Raw genomic sequence first — 22,544 nt, forward strand, 5'->3', positions numbered from 1 at the left:
GATTCTAGAGAGCCTTCCATACAAATATGGTAACCATATTAAACTACGTAGTGTGATGTTATAAACGATTATTGTTTAGCAAACCCTCCTAAACTATTTCATTTCTAATATTATTTACAAACGACTTTTTTTTTCATTAATTTGAGAAAACTAACAGTGACAAAATAAAGAATAATACATAATATTAATCAAAGAAAACATTGAGTAACTTTGCCACCAACACCGTTTACCACAGTTTCGATTCAAATATAATACACATAGCTTAAGCAAAGAACAACAGTTAAAAATTACGTGAATCTTTTAGAGATTAACCTTTTTAAAAGTGCTTGGGCGTTCATTAATAATATCAACATCATTAAATAAAGCGTTATATGAATTCACAAGTCTATACAAAGGTGACCATTTTCCAGAATTTGTACGACAGCGGCTTGTGGCAAAAAGACTATTTGGATAACGGCAATGCACTCTAGTGAGTATTCTATGACACAACTTATTGATAATTGGACTACAGTCATATCTATTATGGCGCAAATCATATAAAAGCATAGTTTCTAAATGGATACGTCTATGATTTAGTTTAATTAATTTATATTCGTCAAGTAATTGTTCATAAGAGGAATGGTTGTTGGTATACTTATAATGAATTGAACGCAAGAAGTTTTTGAACTTTTTCGATTGCGTCAATATACTTATTATAAAAGGGGTTTCAAATAGACACAGAACTTTGACTTCGAAAAGAAAGAGAATCTCAATTCGGTCGTATTTTTTTTTATGTTCATTACCTCATAACTCCGTCGTTCTAAATCGAGTTGAACAATTCTTTTTTTTATCTAAAAGGATATTTTTACAGATTTGCCTGATGGAAATTTAAATTTAGAAACTAGACGGAGATTTTGTACAAAAGTCGTTTGCTTGGGTACCTCTGTCCCATTCGTGTTTCTACCGTGAAGCAGTTGTCTTTGCATGACTGTGCTTCGGTTTGAAGGGTGGGATATGGCAATGAATTTATAGTGTACAGAGAAATAACACCTTAGTCCTCATGAATGGCAACGTATAGGGGGTATTATGGGCGAAACAATATAGTCTGTTATGTCCATGGTACAGTTATCTGCTATGTCCATAGGCAACGGTTACCACTTTCCTTTAGATGCGCCGTCAACTTGCTTGCCATTCTAAGTTGCAATAAAAAAAATATCAAAATCAGTTAAGTACTTGTAATTCAGTTTTTAGATCAGAGTAACTGTTTTTGTCACAATTGAAATGGATTTTCTTTTTCGTGAAACACAATCTTAAATTATTATAATCTTAATGTTGTAGAAAGATGGTAACATAGATCTCGTACAAACATTTTTTAATACGTCGCGATTCTACAGGTATGTAATAGTTTTGTCAATTTGATTAATTGTTTGCAAGTCATGTGTGATTTGAACCGTGGCATGGCGTATTTTTGCATTTTAACTGGCTAAAAAGTCGTCAACTGAACAAAAACAATTTGGTATTAAATATTTTTTTAGTTTAGTATGAAATAATTTATCTCTCTTTTCATTCTTTATGTCTTCTTGAATTTTATTATAAATTTGCATAGATCTACAGTGGGCTATTCTTAAAAATAGACATTTTTGGTTCTGGTAATTCTATTTTGTTTTTGCGACAGGGGTTTTAAATTAGGTCTAAATAAGCTCTTTAAAACTTACTGGAGACAAAAGTATACGCATGGACGACGTCTATGAGTATATTTATTTTAATAAACGTAATATCTCTGAAGCAAACACGATGCATAACAACGCTTTAGTATTTCTTCGTCGTCGAAGCCACACTTTGAGTAACGTCAGATACCGTTTTATCCGAGAGTATAGCCATTTGCACGCCGTTTGATTAGATTTTCACATACAATATGTATTTCAAAGACCGTCTCTATTTACTCCAGAGATAGAGTTTAAACCACACGTGAACGTAGCATGCATTTAGTTTGTGTAATATTTAGTATAAGTAACGTTACCTGTATTTTTTACAATTATATAGAGTTATTAGATTCATGGTTAACCATCGTTTGAGAGGAAGTTTAAAAGTGGCTCCAGTAATGGAGAAATGGAGAAGTAGTTGATTATCGTTGTGTGGGCATTAGATGCGCGGGGAAGAAGAGAATGTGGTAAGAAAGTATTATGTATAAATGTGGATGTTTTTTTTTTAATGCATGAAATAGTAATCCCGCCGGCGCTAACGGTATACACTGGCAGGGCACTAGTGAGGTATGATAGTTGAGAATGAAAGGGCAGGTCAGTTGGCCCATCGTTATAAATGTACCTGGAACTCAACCTGGGTATATTGCTAGCAATAGGACTGGTACTCTGCATTACTAACAATTCTTTCCCCCCAATATGGATGATTATAAATACAGAAGAAGTTCCAAAAAACGATGGATGGATTACGTGGATTGAAGGATGACGTGGCCATAAAGGAAGCGACTAGTGAGATGACTGTAAATAGAGATGAATGGAAGGCAAAATCATATTATGCCGACCCCAAATAGTTTTGGAAAGACGGGCAGGAAAAATAAGAATGTCTTGCACACACAGTCTACAGTCTTAGATTATATAGATAGAGCATCGAGCCTCAAAAACGGGCCAACTTTTTGTCAGCTAATTGTCAAATTAACTTTGCTAGGAAGTTTTGCCAGTAGTTGCCACGCTTGGCAGACGCGTTGGCAATCGTAGTTAAGCTTTTACAGATAAGTGCATCTTAATTTTGAGAGATACAATATATCTTAAAATTCTTCGTTGATGTTGAAAAAAATCATTTAAATATGTTTTATAAGTTGATAATCCATATTGAATGGGGGGAAAGGGATTGTTAGTAATGGAGTTTGACAGCCCCATTTCTAGCAATATACCTTATTAGGTCGATCTCCACGTAGTTCCCCCTGGAAACCATCGTGAACAATTCTTGTTGAATTCGTCACGATGGGCTAACTGGCCTGCTTCATCCTTACCTATCATCCTTCACTGGTGCCCCGCCAGCGTATCCCGATAGCGCAGGCGGGGTTTACCATTGCATTATCACCCATTAAAAAAAAAATCCATATTGAATATAAGATTCGACCAATAACTTACTTATCTATTAATGGAAATAGAAAAAAAAAATAGAACGTATCATTTCGAAGCGATTATTTAGCGAGGGCGATATTAATAATCATATTTTTCCATAATATCAGTAAGCCTATTTACTTCTCCCATAAAATATATTACCTGGAACAGCGCATTTATTACGTCTAGTGCTTATTTATTAACTTCGTTGTTTCGTAGAATAAACTTCTCAAATATTTAATGACTAGCTCTTACGCGCTGTTTCGTTCGCGCGACTGCGATATATTCACTAACCGGGGTAAAAATGTTTTTCTTTTTTATAACATAGGGAGCAAACATGCGAGGTCACCTGATGGTAAGTGACTACCGCCGCCCATGATCACCCACAACACCAACGGCATTGCAGGTGTTCTGCTGGCCTTTTAAAAAGGAATAGGCTCTTTTCCTGAAGGTTACGATATGTACATAGTCTATGATGTTTTCCGTTCATATATAAGTAAATTTCAAATAAGATGTTAAGGTGCAAAGAGTTAACAAACAAATAAACTCACATTTATAATATTATTAAGAATATCACCTCAGTAGAACTATATTCTTTCTGTCTGACTGTATAGTTTATACATACATATAATAAACAACCCTCATTACAAAAGCAGATATCATAAAATTTTATTCTAATTGTGAACATATGTATCTATATATGTGTTCTTTATATACACGTATATTTATATGTGTAGGAGTATATTTCTATTGTATTATATGTTTAATTTCAACTAGGTATTATTGAGTTTTATTTTTCTCTGTACAGTTTTTACTTTTGAACATTCTGTAGTTTTCTTCCAGCTTCTCACAGATTGACTGTAAGTGGTCCCTGTATGGGATAGGTTCGCCATTGTATATTAAATATTTTAATGTGCCCAATATAAATTATATACAATAAAGATTACAATACAATACTTTTTTTTTATACTTCTTAGAATGGTAAACAAACTGACGGCCCACCTGATGGATAGTGGTAACCGTCGCCTATAGACATGAGAAGTACCACAAACATAACAGAGTACACTATTTAGCCCATGACATCTCCCATGGATTGCCACTCCTGAGGACTCAGGTGTTTTTGCTCTGTACCCTGTAAATTCAGTGCCATATCCCACCCTTCAAACATGTCCAGGTCAAGCGTACGAAGTCACGGGTTAAAGCTAGTATAAAATAACGATTTGCTATCAACGATTACAGATAGATGTATAAAAATCTATAGTCCACGAACGTTTATCCCGTATTCTTATTTTCGTTTAGCATCGATCGTAAAGCTCAGTAGTAAAAACAATAGTAAATTCTAAATAATGAAAACAATACATTAAATTAAATTAGGTATAAAAAATAGATGTATGCACATATTTATCTTTAGACGACCTTGGTATGTTGCGGGTTCGATTCCCGCATAATACTACGTTCTATTATGTACTACTTTTTTTTTTATTTAGAATCCAAAGAATCGTTATATGTTGTTGTGGTAACCGTCGCCTATAGATATGAGCAGTACCATGGATATACCATGTTATATCCATGGTACTGCTCATATCTATAGGCGACGGTTACCACATTCGCCATTCTAAATTGCATAAAAAAATCCCATAGAAACTTTATCAAAATCGATCGAGTTTTTTTTTTGTGGAACATAATCATAATAAGCTATCTAACTGGCAAAATTTTGTACGTTTCTATATTCTATCCTTTAAGAAAATAGATTTAAAAAGAAAAAGATCAATGCACAGCTGTGCATCGATTATGGGATAAATGACGTGGAACGCATGTTCCATGTGGGATGGCCTGTTCTATTTATTATTCAGGAAACGTAGTTACGAACAGTGCTCCCTTGCTTGATCTATTATTAAACTTACAACTTCCATTCACAATTAACGTTATCGCCAAAATATCTTAACAGTTCAACATCTGTGTACCTCCACGATGTATATAAATAAACGTACGTCCTATACATATGTATTTTTTTATTGGATGAAAATGGAGTGGTTACCCCGCCTGCGCTAATGGGATACGCTGGCGGGCCACCAGTGAAGGGTGATAGATGAGGATGAAAACAGGCCTGTTAGCCCATCATGATGAATTCATCAGGAATTAATCATGATAGTTTCCAGGGGGAACCGCGAGGAGGTCGACCTGGTCGGGTATATTGCTAGCAATGGGATTCTCAGTCTCCATTACAAACAATCCCTTTTCCCCCCCATATACATATGTATTATAACTAGTTTTAACACGTGGTTTCGTCCGTGAGACCGCGATATGGTAATTGAATGAGATAAAAAATAGGTTACGTATATACTAAATTTCGTCGTGTGATCCCAGGACAGAATGGGCCACCCCTTGCTTACCAAGCGTAACAAATACTGCCAACCATTTTTATCCACTTAAAAAAAATGATTATTAAATATTTTACTTGAAATTGCAAACTGACTAAAAGCCGAACTGATGGAAAATAGTAACTCTAAAAAGTGTATACTACAAAATATACGTCGAGAGAGGAAAGGAACTGTTAGCATCCATTGCTAACATCCATTGCTTGCGTTTAACATCCATATTGCTAGCAATGGGGCTGGCCAGCTCAATCAGGTCTCTGTCAGGTCGACCTCCACATGATTCCCCCTTGGAAACTAATGTAGTTAATTCTTGTGGAATTCGTCACGATGTACTAACTAGCATTCTTGCTCACCTATCATTACTCACTGGTGCCCCGCCAACGTATACCGACAGTACAGGCGAGGATACTGCTTCATTTTCACCCATTGACTACAAAGCTCACAGTCTACACTGTAAAATTACGAACGCGAGAAAAAGTAACAATGAATTACAGGGCGTGAGGCAAGCGACTTTGAGAAAAAAAAATGGATTCGCGCACGAATGAGTCTAAATTGAAATAGATTTTTCATGACATATCGGTGCAGTAAATATAGATTAAGAAATTTAAATGAAAATGTGAATGGAAACTCGATTAGGTTTCTGTCAGTACAATAATTCGACTGAAACGTGATTTATAGACACTAGTTTGTAGATAAGGCCTTCTTTTGTAAAGCACGCTCTTTTAAAAGTCCTTTATGATGTCGCTTCTCATCTTCTTCTCCTTTCTCCATTTTTTTTAAAGTTGAAAACACCTCTTTCAGTAAATGTCAAAAACGTTCTGTTAATACAATTAATCAAGTACGGGACTAAAAATATACATTCTTACAGAATAACTGAATAAATTTACTAGACCGATTTATTGAGGCGTATAAAAATGAAATGCTGAAGTATAATAAAAATAGAGGTCATTGGCAGCCAGCTAACTCGGGTTACTGTACAAGGGAGTTGCTGTGTAAGTATATAGATAGATAAAACAATACACTGAATTGAGTTCTCACTGAAAACTTACTTGTTTAAAAAGCAGTACTGAACAACAGATATTTATACTGAAATTTAAATAGCAATACGTACAACTAACTACATTCTTCATTAAAACGTCAAATCTCTTATAAACGTATGTTTTTATACAACTTAGAATGGCAAACAAGCTGACGACCCCACCTGATGGAAAGTGGTAACCGTCGCCTATAAACATGAGCAGTACCATGGACATAACAGAGTATACTGTTTCGCCCATGATACCCCCCATACGTTGCCATTCCTGAGGACTCAGGTGTTATTCCTCTGTACCCAGTAAATTCACGTCATAGCCCACCCTTCAAACCGAAACACAGCCATGCAAACACAACTGCTTCACGGTTGAAACACGAATGGGACAAAGGTACCCAAGCAATCGACTTTTGTACAAAGTCTCCTTCTGGTTTAACTATTGAACTGTTTGTCTCTTTCTTTTACACTACATTCTCAATTTGAAAGAAAATGACAAAATAGTGTAATAGTTAAAGTAAATTTGTAAAAGACTTTAGTTTTTATGAATAAGGGGGTAAGAATACATACATACTATAGAATATTATTAATACAGATTTTTCTAAATCTATATTAAAGATGATGGCAAACAAGCTGACAGCCCACCTGATGGAAAGTGGTAACCGTCGCCTATAGACATGAGCAGTACCATGGATATAACAGAGTATACTATTTCACCCATGATACCCCCCATGCGTTGCCATTCCTGAGGACTCAGGTGTTATTCCTCTGTACCCAGTAAATTCACGCCATATGCCACTCTTCTATAGAAGAAAATGGTAATGACTTGAGGCCTGGACTTGCTGGTCGTTACCAGCTACCATTATCTATTTAAATACAAACCATGCAATCCCGGGTTAATTCGCTAGCTAAAAATTACTGTTTAACCCTCTATCAGATTGTATATTTTACCGAGGAAAACTTCTTTTCTTACAATCTCAGTATTAAGTAACCTTAAGGTCAAAATTTCTCATCTGAAACTCTGGAAGATGATTATTAATATTCGCGAATTTAGATTAGCAATTTTCTGCGCCAGTTGTTTTTCGGGTTACAGTGCTGTGCTATCTTTATCGGGGATTTAATGAAAAAGAGAAAAGTTAGGTGCGTTCTACATTACGGTAACGGCTCGAACAATTTTAGTGAAAGAATTTTAAGTGTACGAATTTCACTGTCCTGCAAAACGTATAGCTACCATAATATATTTCTTTTTCTTTTATTTCTACGCCTTTACCTTATTTTGTCATACATATACATACACTAGTATTTGTCCATATTCGTTCGCGTGATCACGATTGAAAATTGCCGTCCTAAACTATATTCGCGTGAGTGAAGCCGCGGGATACTGCTTGTGGGTATACACACGCATGTGTGTGTGTGTGTGTGTGTGTGTGTGTGTGTAGCCGATATTCATTAAGCAGTCGATACATAAAGTTAATTAAATTTTCACGCACCCTTTATGAAAGTACACAATGCGCCATTTGTGTCTACATAATACCTTAATCCTATTAATTATTATGTTACAACGGGCATAAATTATAAGTTGTAATTTATGCTTTCTAAGGTGGAAACTGATTATTAACGCCCCGGTGTGATGTCATCCGACGCAGCGTTATTAGACATATAATTCTTAACTATAATTGAATATGGATGAAAATGCAATAGTACACCAGCTTTTGGTAGGAGAAGGGATTGCTACTAACAATACCAAGGGATTGTGAAATCACAAGGGGTTGTTAGGTACATTGCTAGCTACAGCCCGATTCCCCATTACTAGCAATATATCTCGTCCGCTTGATGCCACGCAGTTCCCTTTAGAAACTGCTAAGACCTAAACACCCATGAATAAAATGCATGATACTTGTAGTACATACGAGTATATATACAAGTTCTACTTCATATCGAAGCGACGGCCTGTGTCGCTTCTTTTGCCGTATCAAATTGTAAAAAAAAAAAAACATTTCTGTACTGTGTAGTGTAGCTTCCTTGCGCGTAATTGGAATAAATGTATACAAAGTTGCCTATAAAGCCATAGACAGCGCTACCGTTAAACAAATCTGTTACTGGATTTAACGATAATGCGCCGACTTTGTATCGTGAGCGATGAAAAACAGTATCGTACATTTTTATTGAATTGCTTAGGGGCGTACGCACGCTATTCTGCGAGTGCACTATGCCATTTGGATGCACGACTAACAATTAATTAACCCCATCTTTTGACAATTGACCCGGAATTACGACTAAATGAAGATCAAGAAAAATCTCATGTGACACATGAAAAATGTGATACAGATAGAGCGTCTCCGTACAAATACTTGCCATCGCCGTGTATGCCCCGGCATATAATGGGCCACCCCTTCCTTTCCCGTGGGTGTCGTAAGTGGCGACTAAGAGAGGGCGAGGGATGGGCAGCAGCGTCCCATTTAAAACATCTTTAAAAGCCTAACTGCGGTTCCCAACCAGGGCAATACTCCCCTTATGGGGAAGGGTTATCTCCAACAGTCGGCAGTTAACAGCTGAAATGAAAATAATAAAATATAAATGCTTCGAGAAAAGCGGGTAAACTTTTTCATATAATTTAGCGTGATAAATAGTTATGAGTGATTCCTTTGTAACTTCTATATTTATTTTGTCTTATAAATTTTGCACCTTTTGGTTTTGCCTGGAGATAATAGTATGGGTTCTTCAAAAAGTGTATATTATGGTTACTTCAGCATCAAGGCGCACGGGATATCCCTGGTATCGTAGGCATCCATAGGCTACCATCCAATTACCATCAGGCGGACTGTTGTTTGTTTGTTTGCTAAGTAATAATAAAAATATATATATATATATATATATATATATATATATATATATATATATATATATATATATATATATATATATATATATATATATAATGTATATAAAAATCAATTTTTAATTTATACCACTTAGAATGGCAAACAAGCTGACGGCCCACCTGATGGAAAGTGGTAACCGTGACCTATAGACATAAGCAGTACCATGGACATAACAGAGTATACTGTTTCGCCCACGATACCTCTCATGCGTTGCCATTCCTGAGGACTCAAGTGTTATTCCTCTGTACCCAGTAAATTCACGCCATATCCTACCCTTCAAACTGAAACACAGCCATGCAAACACAACTGCTTCACGGTAGAAACACGAATGGGACAGAGGTACCCAAGCAATCGACTTTTGTACAAAGTCTCCCTCTGGTAACATTATTTAATTAGTTTTTTTTTTTTAATTTAGGAATATCCACACAACCAGAGTGAGTGAGAGTGAAGAAACTGTGCTCATTTTCTTTATTAGTACAAACATGCGAAACCGGAGCGAGCAGCTAGTGTCACATTAAATCTTTAAAGTTGCAGCGAACATGCGGATAGAATTCTTAATATTCTAGCCCATTTATCTTTTTAAAAGATTCGCTTTGGAACTATATATTTTATTCTAATTCTTTATTCTTTTAATCCCATTTCATTATACATAAGACTTGATGTTTTTTTTTTTTTTATACAACTTAGAATGGCAAACAAGCTGACGGCCCACCTGATGGAAAGTGGTAACCGTCGTCTATAGACATGAGCAATACCATGGACACAACAGAGTATACTGTTTCGCCCATGATACCCCCCATGCGTTGCCATTCCTAAGGACTCAGATGTTATTCCTCTGTACCCAGTAAATTCACGCCATATCCCACCATTCAAACCGAAACACAGCCATGCAAACACAACTGCTTCACGGTTGAAACACGAATGGGACAGAGGTACCCAAGCAATCGACTTTTGTACAAAGTCTCCCTCTGGTGTTTAAGTTCTTATTAATATTTGTATTAATTTTACTTACCTATACATATCAAATGTTGGGACACTTGATACGACACGACGAACTTATGAACATTATAATAGAAGGTGAGATAGAAGGAAGGAGGGGAAGAGGGAGACCGAGACATAGTTACATCAGGCAGATCAAGGAAGGAGTTGGTGTCGCGTCGTATCAAGAGGTGAAGAGACTCGCTGAAAATCGTAGTGAGTGGCAAGAGCTTCATCGACAAGAGCGCAGCTCTTAAATAGGATAGATACATAGATACATATATTTATATTAGAATTTCAGTAATAGAATGAATAATGCTTTGAACAATGAATGTTCAATATTTTTTAATGATCTATTTTTTTTTTGTTGGATGAAAATGGTATGGTAACCCCACCTGCGCTAACGGGATACGCTAGCGGACCACCTGTGAAGGGTGATAGATGAGAATGAAAACAGCCCAGTTAGCCCATCATGATGAATTCATAAGGAATTAATCGTGATAGTTTCCAGGGGGAACCGCGTGGAGGTCGACCTGGTTAGGTATATTGCTAGCGATGGGATTTTTAGTCTCCATTACTAACAATCCCTTTCGCCACTTTAATGATCTATTAGAAAAAAATTTTATTTATTTATATATAATAAATAAATAAATAAATATCGGCAGTTAATTATCCACTACTAAACATATAGAAGACTACAAGGGAGGTTTTACTAGTAATTGCCACGTTTGTAGTTTTGGCAACCGCAGTTAGGCTCTTGGTGATATTTTAAGAGGAACGCTGCAGCCCATCTCTTGATCCTTAAGTTCCTTTAGTCGCCTCTTACGACACTTACGGGTAAGCAAAGCATGGCTAATGAGCCATGTTTGACGTATAATGATATGTCGGGACCACACAGCAAAAAATTAGAAAAATATTAACGCTTTATTTAAGTTAATTACTATAAAAAGTATCTTGTATCTAGCATGTGGTCTATCCATGTAACAAAACCCATTGAAATATGTTCAGTCAAATATCAAACATACAAGCATCTTTGTCACTGATCATTATGAATATTTTTTTTAGGTTTTTAGGGTTCTAATATTTGCCATATTGCTAGCAATATACCGTATCAGGTCGACCTCCATGTGGTTCTCCCTGAAAATTATCTTGGTTAATTCTTGTGAAATTCATCAGGATTGGCTAACTGGCCTGCTTTCATCTTCATCTATCATCCCTTACTGGCGGAGGCCAGCGTACATTTATAGCGCAAGCAGGGTAACCATTCCATAATTATTCATACTAGCAAATTCTTATACTAGGCTGCTTACTTGTATACTGTAACACAAAAGGATCACATAAAAAGGTCGACAATACACAAATGATATGATATACAACAAACATTCATAGATTGCGAAGGATACTTATCAACAGGTGGGTCGTATGCTTGATTGTTGCTTTGCAAGTTTTCACGCCACGTCGTATAAGGAGTAGGCAAAGAAATACCTCTGTCCTAATATACGTCTCTTATTTCATGCAATCTCATAACTGGTCTCATGCATACACTCTAGTTTCAGCTCTCGACTACACCCTTAGATAGATCACGGTCTTCCTATTCATAGGTATTTTTTAAATAGAAGATAATGGAATGGTAACTCCGCTTGCACGATCGGTATATATACATTAGTGGGGCACCAATGAGGGACGATAAGTTATAATGAAAGGACAGGAAAGTTAACCTATCGTGATGAATACACCTGAAAATTAGCATAATGGTTTCCAAAGGTAATCACGTGGAGGTCGAGCTAAAAGTGTATATTGCTAGTAATGCGAGTAGTAGTCCCTTAGTAATAATCCCTTCCCCCCATTCATAGGTTATAGTCATAGCTTAGTCAGTAATAGTATTGCTATTCCCATTGTATAAAGTCCTATCATTCATTTCAGCCATTATTTGTCCACTGCTGGACATAGGCTTCCCCCATAGACTGCCATAAGGAACGGTCCTGAGCCATCAGCATCTATTGAAATCCCGCAGTGCATTTGAGGTCGTCACTCCATCTAGTGAGGGATCGTCCTAAGTCGCATTTACCCGTACAGGGTTGCCAATCGGTTCCCCATCGGTTGTCGGTTCTTCGAGCTATGTGACCAGCCCATTACCACTTCAGCTTGCTTACCCTTCTACTTTGGTTCTTTAAAGTCCTTGCCGCACCAACATCCTCTTAATAATTATCAGAACTCAATAAATCTATATTGGAAACTATAAATCAATTTGATATGAACAAATTTCGTGTTGAACTTAAGAATAAATTAGCAAACTCCGCAGCTTAGCGGCATTAATCAATGTCCAAATTAAACTTAAATGATGGGGCAATAATTTGTGACCAACCTCCTTAGACTTCCATATCAAACGACAAAAAATCGATACCTTTATAATCGTCACTTTTGTTTGTCCAAATTTTTAATTATGTCTACTTAAAATGTTAAACAAGCTGACGACCCGCCTGATGTAGAGTAGTAACCATCGCCTATAGCTATGTACTACACTAATTAAAACATGAGTAATATTGGTACCGCTGACATCCATGTATTTTTTTAATGGGTGATAATGGAATGGTAACCCCACCCGCGCTATCGGTATACACCGGCGGATCACCAGTGAAAGATGATAGGTGAGGATAAAGCAGGTCAGTTAGCCCATCGTGACGAATTCAACAAGAATTGTTCACGATGGTTTCCAGGGGGAATCACGTGGAGGTCGACCTAATAGAGTATAATGGGGCTGTCAAACTCCATTGCTATCAATCCCTTTCCCCCATAGATTTTGCTTTATATCCACTTCTAAGCACCATGGATATCAAATGCACTGTAATGTATGGTACTCCTCATTCGTTGCCATTTCTGAGGACTAAGAAGTTATGTCTCTGTTCCCTGTAATTTCACTGCCATAATTATATCGACAGGCTGAAATCGAAATTGTTAAGATCCTTTAAAAGAATTGTCCTAAATAACTATTGCAACTGTAGATTTTTCCAATAATAATAAAAAAAATTACGTCGCATAATAAAAAAATAAAAATCGGTGTTCGAATAATCGAATGAAACCTTTTGATATGAGATATAGATAGCTACTCTTTTTTTTTTGTTTTATACTACTTAGAATGGCAAACAAGCTGACGGCCCACCTGATGTAAAGTGGTAACCGTCGCCTATAGACATGAGCAGTAATATGGACATAACACTATATTGTTTCCTCCAAAAGATTACATTAGTAAACTTATTATAAGTAGATACAAACAATTACAAGAAATAATCACTAGATTTAAACTAGCAGGGTTTATTTTGAAATTTCAATTAGAATACTTGAAATTTTAAAATAAGAACCAAAATAAGTGAAGAAAATAAAACTGAAAAAATATTAAAATTAAACTTTTATTTAACTTTTTTCTATTGATTCAATTGGAAAGTATTATTTTAAATATAGACAGAATCTAAAAGCTTTAATCTTATAAAATTCCAATTTTCAATAAACTCATTTAAAAAAATAATTATAAAACAATCTAAAAACCAGCGAGTTAAAACGATAAAATGTTACCTACTTATAAAGATTGATTTTTATTTGTTCCATTAGATATCTTGGCCCCAACAGTAATCTTGGCCTAACAGAATCCTAACTTTGTCCATTGGAAGTTTCATTAATTCCCTTTCCGCACCCTAAACCATATCTTATGTAGGGAAACCATATATTAAGTCATTATGCGGATACAATTAACAATTATAATAATCTTACTGATAATATAAATGCAAAAGTTTATAAAATATTTACATGTTCTAAATATTAACTTTTCATTGTTACTTATTATGCATAATTAACTTAACTGAACGGATTTTAATTATATGTATTTAGTATATAAATAGAAATATTTTAAAAACACATAGAGCATATTTATGGATGATAATGGAATAATAACACCGTCTGCGCTAACGGTATACGCTGGCGGGGCTTTAGTGAGGGATGATGGATGAGAATGAAAAGACAGATCAGTTAGCCCACCATAATGAATATATCTAGAATTCAGCACGATGATTTACAGGGGGACCACGTGGTAGTCGACTTGTTAGGGTATATTGTTAGCAATGGGACTGGTAGTCCACATTAGTAACATTAGCAAAAAACATATTCATGTAACGCTACATTTTTATCTTATAGGTACTATATCAAACTAGAGTGGTGGAAACGAAGAGCCAAAGATTGCAATCAACGACGTGCTCTCGAATAGAATTTAGAATACTTTATTTGCTTTGAATAATTGATAACAAAATTCTTTTATTTTTGGAAAGGTTTAGGTCGGACAGGTTTATATAGGTCCAGCCGCATGGACTGCAGTAGGTTGATTATAATGATGATAATGACACCGATAAACAAAAATCAGTCAACTTACTGCCGCTAGTCTATGGAACTATAAAAATAAACCCTTTCACAGTTGTAGTATTAATAGATTGTGAGTGCCAAACATTAAAATTACCAACAGCTTTATTTTAAAATTAGAACGTTATTAAACCCAACGTTAAGAGATAACAAACATCTGGGGACAAAACCCAAACATTCAAGCCGAGCCAATTTAGAAAAGTTAATTTCTAAAATTGGCCAAATAACAAAATAGCCCGCATTGTCACTACACAGTACGCGCTGGTAAATTAAATTAATTTTTGCAAGCGATGCATTGACATTTGCCAGAACCTTCCATAAATAATAAAAAGTCACTTTTAATAATCATTAAGTATAATTTTTTACCATCTTTGTATAAATTACATTTAAAAATATTAATAATATCACGAATCTACAGTCTCGTTCGAAATGTTTTACCTCAAGAGTCATTTTAAATACACCAATCTCTTTGCAATATAATGTGGATATTCTTATAAAATGTGCCTATAAATCTTTAAAATATCGGCAATACGCTGGCAATCCATGTATTCATAATTCATACACTTCCACGTCTACTTACTATCAGCAGCGCCTGATCTGAGACAGCGCGAGATAGGGAAATGGCCAAAGTTCACTGTAGTATATATATACATACATACATATGTATTGTCATTATAAATGGCTGTAAATATGTATCTATTTACACTTAGAACAGCAAAAGAGCCAGATGCTGTCCATTTGGAGGACATTAGTCTAAAATATTAAAAAAAATTCTTCCATGCTCGTCCCAAGATTTCCATTATTCATGGAGTTACTACTTTACGGCCATAAAATTATTTTCAAATCACCAATAGACACTCAAGTGCTTGAGATTTATGACTTCATTGGCTTTTTTGCACTCTCTTTACCCGAATTGCCTCATAAGTCCATTTATAAGGAGCTAGTTTCATTTTATGAATTTTATATTCAGTCTTTTATCTCAAAAGTAAGGTTGGAAGTGAATTTTAAATTAACTCTTTAAAGTCCAGTCTTAGCTACATTTTTTGCATAATAATTCACTTAATTATTTTATTTATGAGAAAAAGGAAGTGAAGCTAAATAGTCTAGCCAATTTTATATTTTGTTTTTTCTACTATCCTCTACTTATACAGGGTATTTTCGTATCGGAATTACGAAGTCAAAACGTGCTTATAGAATTCTGTCTATATTCTTCCAACAATGATGATTAATGATTCATTGATAATGATGAATTGTTTTGATAAAATTTTCAACCTATAACATTTATAGTTTAACTAGATATACCTTTTTTTATGCAACTTAGAATGGCAAACAAGCTGACGGCCCACCTGATGGAAAGTGGTAACCGTCGCCTATAGACACGTACAGTACCATGGACATAACAGACTATACTGTTTCGCCCATAATATCCCACATGCATTGCCATTCCTGAGGACTCAGGTGTTATTCCTCTGTACAGGGTAAATTCACTGTCATATCCCACCCTTTAAACCGAAATACAGCCATACAAACACAACGTATATGTAAATATTAAATTCAATATCAAAATATATAAATAAAAATATTATGAATGGTATATTAATCAATGTACATATTCTCAACGGGCATCACTCGACATTTTGCTAGGGTTGGCAGTTACGAGTTATACAAATATTTATTTTGCACTGCGCAACGGGGAAATGCTGTTGACGTTTTAAACATTTTAAACTAATGCATTTTGCTAAAAGAAATTTGCTTTTTGCAAGAAGACTAAGATGTAATTCCAAAATGTGTATATCTGATTATAGAACATTTACAACCCCGATAAAGATATTACTTAGAGAACTTGTGAAATAACCAAAATGGCAATACGACTTTAAATATAATAAATATGTTTACGCTTCAAACGCCTTCAAACGCCATTTCTGTAACAGGAATGGAAGTTTGCTTAAATGAAACAAAACTTTTAGGATTATATAGCAAAATATACGTAATTAACCTCTTGGAATTCTTGACGATACTATTTCCAACATATCTTTCTATCGCGATCCCTATTATCTGTCTACGTGTCTCTTTTGTAACAAAAGTTTGACATTATAAAATTTTACAAAATCTTTAATTATCGATCGCATAACGTAACATTTCTTTCTATTTTTATTTATTTATTACATTACTGTTATATGGATTTGTAGTATATAGACAAATATAGAACAAATATTGCACATGTGTCTTTTAGCCATTGTAATGGGAGCAAAAGAGATAGACATCCTATTAGGACACGAGATATATATAAATATATTTTTATTACAACTTTAGATCTTAAACCTAAAAACTAATATGAATTTAATAAAATTCACCAAATAGCGTATATTCACGATATATTCCAATTTGAAGGATAAGACGAGAGAGAACAGTAATACCACATGTATTCTGGGGTTGTGATGACCGAATTAAGATTGTGTTTAAACAAAAAAAAAAACCAACTTTAATCGTGGCAAAATCAGTTCTACTAATTTACTGAACCGAAATCGATGAAATTTCTATGGGGCCAACCTAAAAGTATATCCTTTTAGTTAAAAAAAATCCATATCGATTTATGAATAATGGAACTATAAATAACAAATAAAAAAACTGAATTTAGAACTTTTTTAATGTCAGTTTAAAATAAGTGACGGCCCTCGGACGAACGGATGGACATTATTTCGGCCATTTATAAACATACTACAAACTCTCCTATAGTTGTCAATACTCGTAGTTGCTGGAGATAGTTTGTGATTAATGAAAAATAATTCTTTCAATTTCTTCTTTCACAGATAAACACCAGTGAAGATGTGGTCAGGCAAGAAGTGTTCAGAGACTGGTTCAGCGGGAACCCCCACCGCTGAGGAGGAGATCAAAGTGGTACTGGTTGGAGACACACAGTGCGGGAAGACCACTCTTGTTCAGAGATTTGTCACCGACACTTTTATTGAGGTTTGTTCTTTTTTGTATTACCTTTTTATACCATATGTCCCCAGACCACAATAAAAACTTTCTTATTGTATTGATTAAACTATTAGGGCATTAAGTAATAAAAAATAAACTCACTTTCACATTTATAATAATAATAATAGGGGGGAAAGGGATCGTTAGTAATGGAGACTGAGAATCCCATTGCTAGCAATATACCCAACCAGATCGACCTCCTCGCAGTTCTCCCTGGAAACTATTATGGTTAATTCCTGATGAATTCATTCAGTTAGCCCTTCATGAAATCATGATGGGCTAACTGGCCTGTTTTCATTCTTATCTATCACCCTTCACTGGTCCTCCGCAAGCGTATACCATTAGCGCAGGCGGGGTTACCATACCATTTTCACCCATAAAAAAATAATAATAATAAGGATAACGATCCATAGACCAATATTGGAGACGAGGCACGGTAACTTTGTCCTATGAAAAAATTCAATAGTCGCTGTTAACTTTACGAAAGATCAATATTATAAACAATTGTAATTCCACAGTGACTTACAAAATCAGTCTCGCGGTTGCGCTATTACATATCAACATAATACGAATTTAAAATTTAAATGCTGTGTACAACCCTATCCGATTGCAAATAAAGATTATTAAAACTCGCAGACACAGACAGTTTTTTTCATAAATTCTAGTTGAAAACCTTTCAAAGCCAAATCTCAATAGCAGTATAAATATATCAGAATATGTAATAGAATAACACTAACATGATATAACACTTACTTATAAATAAACTCAGTATCTGTAATACTATTGTTAGCGAAGAAACTCGCTTAGGACGACGTGACAAGCTTGACAAGTACGTAAGAAATTAGAGAGGCGTGTAGGTACGACGTAAACATATTTTGATAAAGGATTTGCACGGTTCGCACCGAGACAGAGACAGAGAGAGAGCGGCTCTGTCGTCGTGTCAAAGAAAAGTGACATTTTCGCACAACGTAAAAAACTATTTTGACGGGAACACATTCAGAAAATCCTAATGGTGATTTTAGCTTCTCCATCAGTATAAATTAGATAGTTCTTTGAGAAAAGAATATTAATAAAAACAATAAAGAATAGAAGAAACAAAAAGCTGGGCCACCTTAAACAGCATAATGATTTTTAAAGAGCATAATAGAAGGAAAAATAGAAGGCAAAAGAGTAAAGGGAAGACCGAGAAATAGCTAAATGGGACAGATAAAAGCCTACATTAGGTCACACAAAAGTCTCCCTCTGGTAGAGGGAGACTTTTTACAAAAGTCGTTTGCTTGGGCACCTCTGTCCCATTCGTGTTTTAATCGTAAAGCAGTTGTGTTTGCATGTCTGTGTTTCGGTTTGAATGGTGGAATACGGCAGTGAATTTACAGGGTACAGACGAATAACATTTGAGTCCTCAGGAATGGCAACGCATGGGAGGTATCATGGGCGAAACAGTGTACTCTATCATGTCCATGGTACTGCTCATGTCTATAAGCGACGACTATCACTTTCCATTAGATGGGCCGTCAGCTTGTTTTCCATTCTAAGTTGCATAAAAAAACTAGATGTCATATCGTATAGAGAGGTCAAAGATATGGCCTGGAATAGAGCTGGCTGGAAGACATTTCATGAATTAGTTGCACCTACAAGAGGAAACTCTAAATGAAAAGAAAAACTATTCTTTAATAAGTATATTTGTTAATATCATTTACACTTATTTGACCACATTTCAAGATACTTTTTAAAAGGAGACTCTGAATTCGGTTCTGTTTTTTTTCTTACATTTGTTACCTTATAACTCCGTCATTTATACACCGATTTGGAAAATTCTTTTTTTTATCTGAAACGACATACTTTTAAATTAGTTAAATAGAAATATCATTAACATCGGTTCAATAGTTTAACTTTTAAATCATAATACTCGTAATACTGGATACAGAGGAATAACACCCGAGTCCTCAGGAATAGCAACGCATGGGGGGTATTGTGGACGAAACAGTATACTCTGTTATGTCCATGGTACTGCTCATGTCTATAGGCGCCGATTACCACTTTACATCAGGTGGGCCCTCAGCTTGTTTGCCGTTCTAAGTTGTATAAAAAAATAAAACTAGTTTTTCCTCAATTAAAGTTAGGTTTGCGGAACACATTCTTAAAATATCTCATATCCTGTCATTTGCGTGTGCTAAATGTGACGACCACGAGTACTCTGGTCGTTAGTGCTTGTATTGTACAGTTTAACTAATTAGGTCATGTACACACGTTGTGTTGCAATTAGTTAAATACAGCGGCTATTGAATTTTGAATAGAATGGATGGTTTGTGTGAATACATTAGAATAGTGGGCACATTAGGTTTCCGATTTATCAGGTGGTTATATTCTATGCTTTTAAGTGTTATAGGTCATAATGATTAATTTTATGTATTATTAGTGTATTATATGTAATATATTCTTCAGTGGGTTCATCTTTCCAATTAATATGGATACGCGCCCCCGGAGCTACAGCTGTGACTATTATTTATTTATATATTTATTCATTAAAAATAATTACAACAATATGACAGCAAAAGCCAAATCAATGTTATAAACATGTTACAGATTACAGATTCAAACTGGCCGACTCGCCTAACTGCCCTTGTGATGAAGTAACTCCACAGACAATCTACCATCTTGTTATCGACTGCCAGGGTTTTGCCAGTGAGCGTTAACCAAACAGTGTTACAGATTCAAACTGGCCGACTCGCCTAACTGCCCTTGTGATGAAGTAACTCCACAGACAATCTACCATCTTGTTATCGACTGCCAGGGTTTTGCCAGTGAGCGATTCGATTGTGAAAGCGCGATAGATATTAAAATAAATATTAATAACTTACAGTATATTATAAATGATAATGGCAAAAGAACCACATTTTAACAAAAATTGGCAAGGAAAACGGAACTAAATATCTAAACTAGTGACGAACACAAGTAGTTGCATAGTCTTTTTTTTTTATATTAGGACATATATATCTATATATATTATAAATAATTATTATATTTAACTCGGGGGGAAAAAAACTCAGTAAATGTATAAGATGGACAATATGACAAAGATATGAAGGTTGTCGCATTAAAACATAGCGACAGAAGCAATGGAAAAAATTAAAAAAAAAACATACAAAATTATAATAAAAATATTTAAACTAACTCTAGATATTTGTAAGCCGCTTCCAATGTCTTTGGCAGGCTACTACTAAATATATCAATGATGTTTATAATATTATTTAATAACATCCTATCCCTTACTCTAAAGTTCGTTATTTTTTTTAAAATCCCCCTCTATATTCCTTCCAATAATTTCAGTCACCAATCTGCTTGCCCAACGTGGGTACCTGTGGACATTAACTCCCTAATGAAAAAGACCAAAAATGTGTGTCCCCCAGTGTGAAAACCGGAGGATCACATATATTGGAAGGCATTGGGGAAGGCATATCAGTGGATAGATATATGGGTTAAATGATGATAAAAATATCATTATATGTGATATATGTATTTATATATACATATATACTAATACTATATCTATAAATATATAAATATATATATATACTAAGATTATCACTTTTTATTAATACTTCATATTTTTCTTTTGCTAAATCCCAAATGCCTTTTCATCAAAATCCAAAACTTCGGTGATAGAATAATCAGAATCTTATTGTAAAATTAACATTTTAGTATGTACTTATTTATATCGAAATATTATATATTTGGATATAAATAAGTACAGCGTGAAAAAACACTTAGTGAGCCGGCATAGTACAATCAACTGTTGAGAATAAAGTATTCTCTTTTTGATTGATCGTATTCATGGACCATATGGTTTTTGTATTCACTCTTATTATACCATGACGGTGAAGTCACGTGTCATGGTAAAATAACAAAATCTGTATACACTCTTCAAAGTCGGTGAAATGTGATCTGAATTTTTGGAATCCTTCAAAAAAGTTCCAAAGTCAAACACTCAGAAACAAAGGTCCGTACTGTCAGCGAAATTATAAAAAAAAACAAAAAGCGCTGCGTAAACAAATCAGAAAACAATGTTTGTAATAAAAACGGACATCGTATGAATATAGAACGAAAACGATTAAAAGGGCCAATGTTTACTTAGCAAGTCCTAAAATAACATCCTGGACTCGTCCAGTTAGCGCTGTAGGCCAAATATGGGGTCTGTCTACCTCTAGATACAGACGAGGGTAAATGTACTTTTGATTTTGGACATAGATACTCTTTTTTTTTATGGTTATAATAATAAAAATTTGTCGTGATCTTTTACGAGACATATTTTTTTATTTAACTTGCAATGGATATATGTTAGATTATATAGAAAAATAAAATTTAAAAAATAGGTCACTTTTAAATATAAATTATAGGTAATAGTTGAAACGTATATTAGTTTATTAAGTTCAAAACTCGGTAAATGAACTAGAAACACATTTTGACGTCTAATTGAACTAAAATTCTGCACACACCTTGTGTCCTGATGACAATACAATATGCAATACTTAATATATATAATCTGTAGTATGATCCCGGCATAGAATAGGCTACCCCTTCCTTACCCCCTTAACTTTCCCTAACCCCTTCCTAAAATACTACAATATAACGTAAGTATTTATATTATAATGATAAATAAGTAACATACCTATCTTGATTCTTAAGCCAAAATTAGACAATGAATCTCATCTCTCAATACCCACTAAAACATCCAGAACGAAACACAAAACACACACACACAGTGTAATTACCACTACATCGTGGATGTTTTAAGATATCATAACGATCA

The 22,544-nt window shown here is 34.8% G+C and overlaps 1 protein-coding gene across 2 annotated transcripts in view; it reads left to right on the top strand.

The window, feature by feature from the left end:
• Positions 1 to 22,544, top strand: part of LOC113514913 (uncharacterized) — a 180,517-nt gene that overhangs the window by 109,251 nt on the left and 48,722 nt on the right. For both annotated transcript variants that reach the window (XM_052895196.1, XM_052895195.1), the window contains exon 2: positions 17,563 to 17,722. In XM_052895196.1, coding sequence (XP_052751156.1) covers positions 17,579 to 17,722 — 144 coding nt within the window. In that variant the 5' untranslated portion in view covers positions 17,563 to 17,578. The remainder of the gene's footprint in view (positions 1 to 17,562; positions 17,723 to 22,544) is intronic.

Source organism: Galleria mellonella, unplaced genomic scaffold, assembly GCF_026898425.1.
Source record: "Galleria mellonella isolate WM207_F2 unplaced genomic scaffold, CSIRO_AGI_GalMel_v1 utg266, whole genome shotgun sequence".
NCBI classification, from domain to species: domain Eukaryota; kingdom Metazoa; phylum Arthropoda; class Insecta; order Lepidoptera; family Pyralidae; genus Galleria; species Galleria mellonella.